Here is a 13,990-nt window from a genome sequence, read left to right on the forward strand (position 1 = left end):
CAAAGTACTGGAGCCTCAGCTTCAGGATCTGTCCTTCCAGTGAGCACTCAGGGCTGATTTCCTTCAGAATGGAAAGGTTTGATCTTCTTGCAGTCCATGGGACTCTCAAGAGTCACCTCCAGCACCATAATTCAAAAGCATCAATTCTTTGGCGATCAGTCTTCTTTATGGTCCAGCTCTCACTTCCATACATCACTACTGGGAAAACCATTGCTTTATCTATACGGACCTTTGTCCGTATAGTTAAGAAAATATCCTTCTGTAATAGTTGATCTCTGTTCTTAATTTTTTATATCATTCTTATTGTAGGGTTTTATGTATGATTGTTGTAAACAGCTCTGATATCTTTTATGAACAGCAATACGCAGCTATTTTATAAATAAATAACAATAATTCCAGAGCAACAAATCCAAGCAACTGTTAAAGCAGAATCTTGGAAGCAACCCATTGAATGACTTTGAAAATATTTCCTTCTCTGGTCTCACCCTCTGGCTATATCAGTCTACTCTTAAAAATAAACCTTATGCATCGACTTGTTTGAATTTAAGTCTAAGCTAAACCATAGCTTAGCATGAACAATCAACTGTGTGGACTTCTGGATAAGAGATTGTACTTCTGGATTCTGGATAAGAGAGGAAGTAATGATGATGAATTTATTATTTATACCCCACCCATCTGGCTGGGTTTCCCCAGCAATTCTGTTCTGCCTTGGTTCTGACCACACCTGGAGTATTGTGTCCTGTTCCGGGCACCGCAATTTAAGAAGGATGTTGACAAGCTGGAATATGTGCAGAGGAGGGCAGCCAAAAGATGACCAAGGCTCTGGAATCTAAGCCTCATCAGGAGCAGTTGAGGGAGCTGGGTATGTTTAGCCTGGAGAAGAGGAGACTGAGAGGAGATAGGATAACCATCTTCAAATATCTCTAGGGCTGCCACATGGCAGAGGGAGCAAGCTTGTTTTCTCCTGCTCCAGAGGCTAGAAGGGAGATTTCGACTAAACATCAGGACGTACTTTCTGACAGTAAGAGCTGTTTGACAGTCGTACGGAGCCCCCGGTCGTTTCACGGACTATTGACCCGTACACCACTAATCTGCTGCCACCAACCAGGTTCTCCCCGGTAAAACACTTAGTCTGGTTCTCAAGTTAACAACGAAGATTGTAGTTTATTGCAAACACAAATAAACTTTAAATGCATTCGAAACGCTGTTACCCTTTACCCTCTTAGTCTTATTTTATCCTGTCTCTAACACTTCTACCTCCCTTCACACAAGAACCACCTGTCTAACTGTCTCTCTATTTCCATCTGTCTTCCAACTCCTTTCCCAACTGCTTTCCCCCCAGCTGTCTAAACCTCTGGCTAAGCCTTTTTTAAAACAGGTAGGCTCCGCCTCTGGGCTTTTCTATTGGTCTACCTATTAACCCTTTCTCTCCCCCTGTACAGACATTTCCAAAAGAACGGGCAAACGCCACAAAAGTGGAACGGTCTTCCTTGGGAGGTGATGGACTCTCCTTTATTGGAGGTTTCTAAGCAGAGGTTGGATGGCCATCAGCAGTAGGTGACCCCAACTCTACAATTCTATGATTCTATGAAAGTGTAGGGACGCGGGTGGCGCTGTGGGTAAAACCTCAGTGCCTAGGACTTGCCGATCGTCAGGTCGGCGGTTCGAATCCCCGTGGCGGGGTGCGCTCCCGCTGCTCGGTCCCAGCGCCTGCCAACCTAGCAGTTCGAAAGCACGTCAAGTGCAAGTAGATAAATAGGGACCGCTTACTAGCGGGAAGGTAAACGGCGTTTCCGTGTGCTGCGCTGGCTCGCCAGATGCAGCTTGTCACGCTGGCCACGTGACCCGGAAGTGTCTGCGGACAGCGCTGGCCCCCGGCCTCTTAAGCGAGATGGGCGCGCAACCCCAGAGTCGGACACGACTGGCCCGTACAGGCAGGGGTACCTTTACCTTTATGAAAGTGTAAGACAGGAGTGTTTTCCCAGGCCTGGTACCCAAGAGCTTTGTCACTTGGAGATGCTAGTGGGACAAGAACCTGATCTTCTCATTCTTCTCCCAGTGAACCCAAACCCATTCATAAGCAGTCAGAGAGCCAGAAATGAAAATCTTCCTTCTGATTGCCCTTTACTGGAAACTCAAAAGCACTTCACAACTGAAGTCATGCAGTCTGGGGATGTTAAAAGAGCCAAGGTGTATTGCAGTAAATGCACGAAGTATAAAGGGGACGTGTGCAATGCCAAGTACGGGAATGTGTGCAGGGAGAGAGGTGAGTGCTGCAGGAACCCATTATGGGACTGCTGTCGGTCGAGAGATTTCAACCTCCCTCGTGTTTCCTGCAGAAGACACTAGTGGAATGTCAAGCTACAGAGGCTACCGTGTGATGAAAAAGGTCTCAGTGAAGAGTGAATAAGAAAAGGGTTTCTTTCTCAGGTCCACTCACCTGATGCTGTAGGCAGGTATCTGGGATTCAGATTTTTATAACGTCTCTATTTATAGCTGTACTTTCTTGTGTCAGCCTAACAATGCTCATCCTCTCTCTGCAGAAGCTTTTAGCCAATTTCCCATGCTGCTCCTTGGCAGAATATTAGCAAAGGCTTCCATGTGGGGGTGGGGAGGTAGCTTTTAAAAATGTTAAATATATCTGTTATGAGGCTTCTCTTTCGGATTCAATGCAGAACAGGTCTTAGAGATTATTTGGAGGCTTTAAAGATTCAAATTTCCCCAAGGGCTTTTGTCAGCTTCCACCAACTTTAAGATGTCTCGTGGATTAGATGGCTGTTAATACCAAGAGATTAAACACTTTCTTCACAATATTAAGAAAGGGAACCTATGCCTTGTGTTCCAGAAGCACACTGAAAAAAGAAGCATGCACCTTCAGAAAACAATTAGACATTTATCTTAGGGTTCTAAAAAAATCCACAAACCAGTGCAACAGATCTCAATGAAAATCTTACCCGTCACCAGCTGTTGTCCAGCCAGTCCCACTGGAACCATCCCCAGGTTATTCATTGCAGTTGCCCAGGCTGCTGGCTCAGTGACTGACATGTTAAGTTGCGAGGTATCTATAGCTATGCTGCCCACACCATCTGCTGCTGCAGGAGGGGGTAAAAACACCTTCTTAGTTCATAATCAAAGAATCAAGGATGACAAACTGAAAATTAGCAAAAAACAAAAATAATAATCTGTCCGACTGCTGCAGCGTAGGGCTTTTAGGACTTCTTGTTAGTCATTCTCTCCTGATCATCTGTGGGGAAACTTGCAGCACAGCAGCCAACCAACAAAAACCAGTGCACAAAGAAACCTAATCCAATAAGGGCAAAGGTTCCTATGGAAACAAAATCCCAAGGACATTGATGCATTTGCAAGAATAACCAATTTAGAATGCTTTTCAGTTTCGCACCAAAATAAAGACATTAGCAAGGTGCCAGGAAGAAAGAGCCAGGTCAAGATGGCAAATCTCAGGGAGATAGCCCATTCTGATTAAGAGCAGAAACGCTGAAATCCAGCGCTGAGGCAATGAATAAAATCAAACACAAAACACCACTGATGATCACATGGAGGCATTCACCTGTGGCCATGGTTCTAGAAGGTTTTCTTCAGCTTGTTCCACTTTCACTTCTTCACCTGCTACTGTTTTAACATCTTGAAATGTAAGCGCTCTTCATCCCTGGAATGGATATGCTCTGGAAGAAAAAGAAACAATTTAAATACTGCTTTAAAATATCTCTTCAAGGCAGATTGTGATGGGCAATCCACCTTCCAGTGCAAGTTGGGTCTCCAGAGCAGTTTTGACCACGCACCTTTCGAAGGCATCAGAAAGGATGTTAAGGCAACAGCCCCCACCCACCCTACTTTGCTGCCTGAGAACAGAACAAATAGTGCTATATAATAACTTGTTTAATGCGCAGCCTCTGGGCTGAGCAACCTCTCAGCAGTTTACGTCTTATCAGCACCTGCACAGCCGCCTTAGCGAGCTGGCTTACACTGGATGGGCGGACTTGAGGCTACAAATGAATTTTTTTTTAAAGTTAAATATTAATTGATACTGAAAGCTTGAAGAAAACTGTTGCCTGCTAAGCACAGTAAGGGGGGAGGGAGGCAGGGAAAACCACCTTGGGATAACTTTTAACATCCTTTAGAGTTGAGGATGGGATGCCACACAATTGACCGACGGCCAGTTTCTTTTTAAATACGCTGGCATCGTAATGATATTTGTATTGCATCAAAACCTGCACAGTGCAGTCCCGGGCATCTGCATCCAGTTGTAAAGCCCACGGCATTTAACACTGGAGTATCTCCCGCATCCCTGCTCAGCTGGGTCCCATCCAGCTTTACTACTGAGCCTGGCAGGTCTTAAGCCCTGGAAGAAAGGGTGTGGTGCAGAGCCGGCTGTACCATAGGCCTGGCTGAGGTGGACACTTCAGCGGCAGATCAGAGAGGGGCGGCAGACCAGGCTCCGAGCTCTCCTTCCTCCGGAGCAGCGGTTGATGGGGGCGGGAGGGAGGAGGCAGCAGTGGAAGGGACCTGTGAAACAGTGTGGAGTTGAACTAGGATCAAGCTGCAATCCCTTTGAATTTACTTCCGAGTAAGCCTGCATAGGATCAGGCTGCCAATCCCTTTCAACTCAGTAGGACTTGCAGCTGGGTAAGCATTCATAGGATCTGGCTCCTAGCAGAGCAGTCTTTCCCATTGGTCTCAGTGGTGTGTCACGCCAGGGCGCCGGCCTCTCAGGGGCACCCTAGCCAGTGGGGAGCTGAATGGCTTTGCCAGCAGCCTCCCCTTTCCCTGCACGTCTGCCAGCTGCTCCCTGCCAACTATATGGCTGGCGGACGTGCAGCTTCCTCCCCAAGTCTCCGCAGGTGGAGAGCGATCCCCGCAGAGGCTCAGAGTGGAAGCTGCTTCCCTCCCAAGCCTCTGCATCCTGGCGGAAGAAGAAGAAGAAGAGGAGGAGTTTGGATTTGATATCCTGCTTTATCACTACCCGAAGGAGTCTCAAAGCGGCTAACATTCTCCTTTCCCTTCCTCCTCCACAACAAACACTCTGTGAGGTGAGTGGGGCTGAGAGACTTCAGAGAAGTGTGACTGGCCCAAGGTCACCCAGCAGCTGCATGTGGAGGAGCGGAGACGCGAACCCAGTTCCCCAGATTACGAGTCTCCCGCTCTTAACCACTACACCACACTATACCACTACACCACAAAGGTGGCACACAGCCTTCCCGGGCTGCCTTCTTGGGCGCCCCAACGCCGGAGAGCATGTCCGCCAGCACGTTTTCCTGCTTGATCACCGCCACCACACCAGGGATCGAGGCGGTGGGGGAGGCAGAGGACATTTTCCACCGCCTCCTCCCTTGTTTTGCGAGTTGCCGGGCGGGCGCCAGAGGAATCTTTGCACCACGGTGCCGGATATGATTAAGACGGCCTTGGCTGCAAGTCCCACTCTATAGCAGGGCTTTTTAAAAGCAACAAGATCGGTTTGATAGAAGTGGATTGGGATCAATGGATCTGCATCCTCAAAGGGATTCTCATCCCCAGTCTGTCAAAAGAAAGTTCTTGGAAGTTCAATTCAGGAGAAGATTTATTTATTTTTCACTCCATTCTCCAAAATACCAACTTGCAGCTACTGTTACACATTTTTCTTTTCCTTCAAGTGTCTCCTCAAATGCACCATTTCAGTGAAAAACCAGATCCACACACATTCTTCACCTGCAGCCTAAACGAAGTCAGTGAAGCTGCATTTGCTCACATAGATGCCTTTGAACCTCCCCAGAGTCAAACTTACAGGGCTGGGGCAGAAAAAGAGGTGACCTTGATATCAATTAAAGCATTTCAACTCCTGTTGATTTCAATGGAATAATTAAGCAAGCCGATCTTTTGCCTGAAAGTTCAGTCCAATCCCTGTATGTATTGACTCTGTGGTAAGCTCCATTATATTGAATTCGGTCACACCTGTGTGCTGAGGATTGCAGCCTTAGATTCCTACTTTCAGAGTGCTGTCCTGAAAACCTAATCCTGCCATTGTATTTTTAATTTATCAGTCCCACTGGTTTTTGTTTCAGGACCAAAGGCTAGGTTTGTGGTGGGGACATCAAGCTTTTTATTATCATCCACCAACCAATTCTATGCACACTTTCTTGGGAGTAAGTGCCACTGAACATAAACGGGCGTTTTTCTAAATAAGAGGGACAGAGTCAATCTTGTCTGAAAATCGTACTTGAATTCTCTTACGCAGAAGCTCTTTCTCGGACCACAGATGTGCAGAGAGTAACAAATGATCTTCAGTATGGAGATAATGACACTCTGCACATGTGTAATGTCATGCTTACCTAAATTTGTGCTGTACAGATCCTATTGTTAGGGAAAGAGCAAGGTTCAAAATTACAACCCAGCCGAGTCAATGTGTCCCCAGTCGCTGCTGAGCTGATGTCTGGGCTTAGGGTAAATGATCCCTAGCAAAGGTGAGTGGTCAGCCTTGAAGTAAAGAATGACGAACCTTTGTAAATTAGGTACCTATATTCCTCTTTGTGGCAGAAAACTAAATCTGCATCAGCATGCCTGCAAGGGGAACACACTGTAGAATGTAACCACCATAAGCCAACAGCATGTTCTGTTTTAGGACAAGAGTCACAAACAGTGTGTTAGTTACTCTTTAAACAAACGTTCTGCAGCATTATGAATAAAGCATTTGGCCTGTAGCTAGAAATGCGGCGCAGTTCACAGCTTTTACCTTGCTGGTTTTTTATAGAAAGCAAAGGCTTCAACCAAAGCTCTCAGGATGAAATGAAGACTCAACGGGACTGTGTCAGCTGACAACCACAAGCCAAGGCCTCGGTCGCTCAATTCACCCATCCACCTCCGTATTACTTCAACAGGCCAGAAGACCAGCAGGTGGCCACACTTTTGAGCTCTTGGCTGAGAGTTGGCAAGCCCAGTGTGAATCCAGAAAGTCTCCTTAATAAAGTGAAAAGGGAATATTCTGAGTTTTCCAGGGTGAGGACATTTATGGGTACTCAAATGATTCTGGGCACAGGACCATGAACAAAATTTCACCCACCAATTTAGTTCAGGCTTTCAGAGATTAAAAAGAAAAAGAAACTGGCTCTTGCTGGCAGCTTGCTGAGGTATCAACAAGATTTTCTGGGGCCAGTATAGTATATGTGGATTGGGGCCTCTGCCTGCCTGTAATCTATCGGCAACAACTGCTGCTTATGTACATACTAAATCTAAACGAAGTACCTCTGGGCAAATTAAGATGGCAAGTGGCTTTGTATAGCACCCACCTGCCCTGTTAAACAAAGTGTATAAATGCAAAATGGGAGACGAGAGGATTGATCTGGAGCCCAGCGCAAACATCCTGAGGTTCTGGCTCCCTTAACTCACCACCTAACAGCGTCTTTGATTTAGGAATGAGCCAATCTTTGGGTCTCCACTCACCTCATTATTGGCCCTTGAGGGATAAGATTCAGATTGGAAGTGGCAAAGCTGAGAGCAGTTTTTGTCCATCATGGCATCCCCAGGGAAATAGCTTCTAACCATGTTCCATTTGCAAGTAGCATGCATCAATTTGCCAGAGAATCATTATCATTATGACTCGCGAAAGCTCAACCTACCCCCGATGGCCTAGCTAAGCACAGGGCTATACAGTTTTTGCCAATATTGTAATGTAGGCAACAGGTATGCACCATCTATAGAGAGTGTTCATAATTCCAGAGACAAAATAGCAATTTAGTTCTCAGCAAGTTATGTGTTGATGTGTTATTCTCAATTCCAGCAAAGCCCAACATGCTGTATCCCTGCCCCAGTTTCTGAATAAAGCACTGATAATGTAGATGTAAGTCAAACTTCCTTCAAGAAGCAGAACACAGGAAGACATAAAAAGTCTCAAAACAACAACCTGCAAGATAAATAGCTGCTGCCTTGAGTGCTCCTTTAAATATTATTCCAGCACTATTTTAAACTAAATCCTGGTCACTGTTAATTGGTGGATGCGCTTAAGATGCGTCAAATGTGCGGCTCTTTTTATTTTTATTTTATCATGCTGGCAGCTGCAGTCAGACTAAACCTGCATCTAAAAATAGCACAATTTGGAATTCCATAACATGATGCATTATGAAAGTCCAGTATAGTGATAACAAAAGCATATGCAGTACAAAATCATCACCCAGAGGGAAGTAAGTTTGCAAGCCTGCTGGCCGCTGTGCTGGTGATAAAAAAAAAAAAAACCAGATCCCGTCGTTGCACATATACAAAATGCCACCATATCTCAATAACTATGTCTCCATTTTTCATTCTGCCTAGAAGTTGGTTCTAAAATGTGCATCACTCTCCAATCTTGAAGGTAAAGGATGCTCATTGAATAAATTATACTGTTTTCTCATTTAACAGACAAGAAGTCTGAACAGAACCCAGAGAGAAAAACACATTTCCCTCACTCACCCCAAACTCTCTTGAAACAATAATTTTGGAATAGAAACCACCAGGGGCTTTGCCATGTACATTTGTGTCTCTTTACATGTATGTTTTCCATCAAGATTTCGAAAATTCTGGGCTAATGGCATACCTACAGTAACTAATATAACCCAAGCCAAGCATGTCAAATACCGATTTGACACAAAACAAACAGAACACACTTGCCACAATCCAGTTTCACTTGTGCACCAGATAAACAGGCCACTGGAAGCAATGCTGTGCCCATGGATGGCATTCACATGTTCATCTTACTTATCGTCATGGGTCCCAATCCAGAGGTGGAAATTCTGGATGGAACAGCTATGAATAAATATGATTGCAGAAAACATAGCACTGGAATAGAAGAACTGTCAGGTGGTTATTGTCACCTGTCGGGGAAAATAGCTGTATCATTTTGCATCACCAGTAGCTGGATTTATGTTTTGATTCCTTTTGAATATGAAATAAACATTTTGGTTTCTCTCTTTAGCGTTCCAAATACAATACATACAAAAGCCTCTGTTAAAAAACAGAAGGGAAAGGAAGGACTCCTGGTAAGAGATGGGTTGCACCTCACAGTGGGTGGCAATACTGTGCTTGCTATGAGTCTCACAAACCTGATCAGGAGAGCTTTAAACTGAATCCTAAGGGGTAAGGAGACATGGGAAAACTTGGTACTGGGGATAAGAGCTTCACTGATGCACAGAAAACTGAGGTGGTGCTCCAGAAACCTGCTAAAAGGCAGGAAACTACAAGAAGAAAGCAGTTGGAAAAAATGACTCTTGGTTTCAGTTGTCTCTATACTAATGCACAGAGAATGGGAAACAAGCAAGACAAATTAGAGCTTTTAATACAGGATGGCAAATATGATTTAGTAGACATTACTGAAAACTAGTGAGATGAAACTCATGAGTGGAATGTTCCAAAGGAATAGATCAAACAGGAAGGGAGGAGGAGTCGCACTATATGTAAAGGATGAATACACTTGTGAAGAGATCCAAGACCTGGAACATGGAAGGCAGATCAAGAGTATATAGGTAAAAATTACAGGAGAGGGAAACAACAGAGACCTTACTGTGAGGGTCTGCTATAGACCTCCAAGAAAGACTGAAGGCTTGGACGATGCCTTCCTAGGCCAGATTAATAATAGTAATAATAACAATACTAATAGTACCACTCTATTCTCTGATAGCTTGTGGCTGCTGCCCAAAGGGGCACCCATCATTGGGTTGTGTTGGGCTGGCAGCACCAGTCTGCAACACCACTGTGCCAGGTAAGGGCAAGCATACTTTCATTCTCTCTCTTTAAGAATGCATACTCTATTTGAAATATGGTTGATTTGCATTTTTAAAAAATTAAGGAATGAACGGGGGCATTATACTCTGCAATGCAGGACTTGCAGTAGTGCACACTTGCATGATCAGTAGCATATACCTGCATCAGGATGAATAAATTAAGTAGAACTCTACATGTTGCTGTCAAATGTTTTTGAGTTTGTAGTGAAGCTCAAAATAGTAAATTTTCAAGGCTACAATCCTGAGATCTGGATGTTACTGTGCTCTAAGAACTAAGTAAAATTTCACAACTGCCTCAAATCTCACTTTTCTGTCCTGAGCCAAGCAGTCCTTTTTATTTCTCAAAATTCTTCTGAATGCTCCAGAAACAAAACAAAACCCAGCAATGTTTATCCATCGCCAGAGAAAATTAGCTGAAGTAAAGGACAAGTCATCCAACAGTGAATCACAGTTAAAAGCTTAGGCTAAAACTTAATTTAAAAATGGAGAGGAGGGACTCACGAGTTGTCTGTATTTTTCCTATTCCTGGGTATGATTTTTTTAAAAATCAAAAATCTCTGGAACTTTATTCAGTGATTTAAGGTACCTCTTGCTGTCTCTCCTGCGAAGTGTTTACTCAGCAGCCGGATCTGCATATCACATGAAGGATCCTGTTATGTGTTCCCTGCAGCACCTTCTCACTTTCTGCCACAGAGGCATCTCCCAAGAGCAATTGTCTAGCTAACATAAAAAGGCATTTCTCAGCTGTCAATGGCAAGCAACCCAGCTGCAAAGCTCTCAGTAGCTCAGTGCTTATCTTCTTGGTATGCCTTTTACATAAGCGTGCAAAGCTTCTGTCTTCTCAGACAAAATCTGTGTTTTTAAAAAAATCATTACTTTTCATTTTACAGTTTGCTCAGGCTGCTGTTACTGGGCCTACATTTGCCTGACATCCCATGAACCAAAGTTGGGCACACTGGTGAGACGAGGGTACTCCAACAGGAGGGCTTAGCTTTACCCTCTTAGCCTTTGTTTCTTCCTGTACTATTATGTGTGCACACCTCCAAATGGTAACCAGACTTACTGTATTTTTCGCTCTATAAGACGCACCAGACCATAAAACGCACCTAGTTTTTGGAGGAGGAAAATAAGAAAAAAAATATTCTGAATCCCAGAAGCCAGAAAAGCAAGAGGGATCACTGTGCAGTGAAAGCGGCGATCCCTCTTGCTGTTCCTGGCTTCTGGGATAGCTGCGCAGCCTGCATTCGCTCCATAAGACACACACACATTCCCCCTTACTTTTTAGGAGAGAAAAAGTGAGTCTTATAGAGCAAAAAATACAGTAGCTAATCAGACTTTGCGTAGGCTAGCTATGCAGCTGAGGTTTTCATATGCTTTAAGTAGGCTAGTCCTGTGCTTGACGCTCAAAAGTAGGCTCGCTATGTGCTGCTGCTGTATGGTAATTCTTGCTGTACACGGATAGTCTTCTGTACCTGCGTAGTCTTTACCCCCCCAAAATGTGCTTCTCACTTCTGAATCACAAACAGCAGTTGCCCTTGGGCAGAATCTGCTGACAAACTAGAAGGGCCATCCCAACAGGGCTCTCTTGAGCTCTTACAATCCACCGATTCAGCCCCTTGTACACAGTGGCATAGCAAGGTCAGATGGTACCCGGCGTGGAATTTTTTTTCTCACCCTCCCACATGGAAATTCCACCTTCCTCCCTCCACCACCCCCATCAAAGAAAGCTGTGCAGGCAGCTATTTGATGTAGATCCTGCCTTCTCCCCCTCCCTCCCTCCCCCCACCAAAGAAAGCCGCGCTCTGCCCTCCTCCAGCAGCCCGGGAGTGCGGGGGCAACGGCGCGCAGCCCGCCCGCGACTCTCAAGCCTCCCCCGGGCTGTCAAAACGAAGGGGGAAGAGGGGAAGGCCACCAGCAAAGCAGCGCAGCTCCCCGCCTTCCACCGACAGCTTGGGGTAGGCTTGGGAGTCATGGGCAGGCGGCGTGCTGAATGTCACCCCCTCAGTGTGTGCGTGCAGCCGCACTCAAAGCCATAGCTGTCAACTTACAGATTTGAAAATAAGGGACCAGCAGCCTCGAAAATAAGGGATCAGCAGCCAAAATAAGGGATTTTAGTCAACCAGCAGCCAAACGAAGCCTCAAGTGGTGGTTCCCACAGCGCAGCAACCCAGCAAAGGGGATGCAGCAAGAAAAACCACCATCACCTCTCCACTGGGAAGCGCTGAGCAAAGACGAGTCCCCAGGCAACACGGCCAATGTGACTGGCACAAGGCATGCAAGCTCCAGCCCCCAGTCGTTCTTAGACTCCTTATTGGGTGAGCAACACAGCAAAGCAACACAGTTGGAGCCTCCCTCCTCCCTGGCCGACAGGGAGGGAGGGAGAGGAGCTGCTGCCTTTGAAACCCGGGAAATTTAAGGAACATCATCAATAAGGGAAAGCAGCGGGACACGGTGCTGGGATAAGGGACTTTCCCGCCAAATAAGGGACGGTTGACAGCTATGCTCAAAGCTGTTCTGCTGCTCATGAGGCAAGGGCGGGACATGGACAGGACGGGCAGGGAGAGCCTGGCTGGTCGCTGGGAAGGGGACGCATCACGATGAAACTCAGCCGTGCTCGGTTCCACAGGCAGTGTCGAGTTGCATTTTGTCACCCCCCTCATTGATGGCACATGGGGCAGCCCGCCCCCCCCGTCCCCTTCCTCTGCCAGTGCTTGTAGTCATACCTCATGTTACATTTGCTTCATGTTACATTTTTTCAGATTCTGTCCCACGGTGATCCGGAAGTACCAGAAAGGGTTACACCCGGGTTTCGCCGCTCGTGCATGCGCCGCAGCGCTAAATCACGCTTTGCGCATGCGCACAAGCGCCAAATCGCGCTGCGCAGATATGGCGCTTCAGGTTGTGGGCTTTTCACGTTGCGAATGGGCCTCCGGAACGGATCCTGTTCGCAACCAGAGGTATCACTGTACATGCAAACTGTCTGAAAAATGTGCAAGGAGTTGGGAAAGCGTTAGGCTGTGCTACAGGGCAGGTAGAGATGCTGCGGGGTGTAAAAGCCTACAATATCTGTTTGAACCAGGTCATGTTTGTGTTAAATGTACTGTAATTAAATTGAGACGCAGAACAGAAATTCAATGTACCATAAGAGAAGCAGATGGCAATTCGGAAGGGGAACAACAGTTTCATTTCAGTATCACCTTCACCTCACGAGGTTACCGCTACTGCTGCAATTGATTCCTGAAGAGTAAAATAGACACGGCAAATTCGTAGCCTATTCTTTCGAGCATTCAGCCTACAAAGGAGGCACCTGCCATTAGTTGACTCACTGAACAGACACAGGTAGCATCCAAAAGCAGATTTTGCTAGGGAGGGAGAAGGAGGAAAACAACAGGGGTTGGGAGTCTCAAGTGTGCGCACACACATTGAAGACCAGGGAGAAACCTCTACTTTTATGAATGCTTGTTCTACCCTCCTCCCTCTCTCCAGATTCAGGGTCAAACTATATGTGAAATAAGTGGTTGTTGATTTTATATATAAAAAATATTATTTTACAAAAGGCAGCTATTGGGAGAGGCTGCCTTTGGCAGGGGGTATTTTAACCAGTCCTCTGCTGCCTTTCTCCCAGTTAAATACCCCTTCACAAAAGCCGCTATTAACCGTATAAGGATGTGTGTGTACTCTTGCCCCCTTCCCTGCAGGAAAGGAAAACAGCACAACAAGAAAGGGTGAAACAATTTCTCACCTACAGCCACTGCTGCAGTCAGAAGTGGAACACTCTGTAGCTGCTTTGAAACAAAACTAAAATGTTAGGAGATCCATGACTGGATCTTATACATCATAAAGTCTCTTAGTTTTCCTTGAAAATTTGGGGGGTGATTCCCCAGCCCGCCAAATAGCACGTCTGGCTGTTACACAGTGGAAATGTCTCTCTCAGGTGGCGAGCTCTACTCCCTTGGAGGCTATTAAGCAGAGGCTGGGTGGTCGTCTGCCATGGACATTTTGGTTGAGATTCATCCTTTGAAGGGGGTTGGACTAGGTGACTCTTGGTCTCCATTCCAACTCTACAATTCTATGAGACAGGTGAAACAGAAAAGGAGCACAGCTCCGGGATGCAAATCCGTCTCTGTGCATATTTTAATCCTTTTGTAGAGCAAAAACACTGCTTTTCTCAATGCAGAACCGTTCAGGATGATCTTCAACAAGTTGCCTTCAGTCTAGATTCTAGAACAGGGGTCCCCAAACTAAGGCCC

The 13,990-nt window shown here is 45.9% G+C and overlaps 1 protein-coding gene across 5 annotated transcripts in view; it reads right to left on the minus strand.

The window, feature by feature from the left end:
- The window catches only part of ENOX1 (ecto-NOX disulfide-thiol exchanger 1), a 280,653-nt gene that overhangs the window by 104,228 nt on the left and 162,435 nt on the right, over positions 1 to 13,990 (minus strand). For 3 of the 5 annotated variants that reach the window (XM_053397289.1, XM_053397286.1, XM_053397285.1), the window contains 2 exons: positions 3,569 to 3,683; positions 2,955 to 3,092 (listed from right to left, as the gene is read on the minus strand). In XM_053397289.1, coding sequence (XP_053253264.1) covers positions 2,955 to 3,092; positions 3,569 to 3,578 — 148 coding nt within the window. In that variant the 5' untranslated portion in view covers positions 3,579 to 3,683. The remainder of the gene's footprint in view (positions 1 to 2,954; positions 3,093 to 3,568; positions 3,684 to 13,990) is intronic. The other 2 variants (XM_053397287.1, XM_053397288.1) reach the window with 2 other exon arrangements.

The sequence above is a fragment of the Podarcis raffonei genome, chromosome 7 (assembly GCF_027172205.1).
Source record: "Podarcis raffonei isolate rPodRaf1 chromosome 7, rPodRaf1.pri, whole genome shotgun sequence".
Taxonomy (NCBI): domain Eukaryota; kingdom Metazoa; phylum Chordata; class Lepidosauria; order Squamata; family Lacertidae; genus Podarcis; species Podarcis raffonei.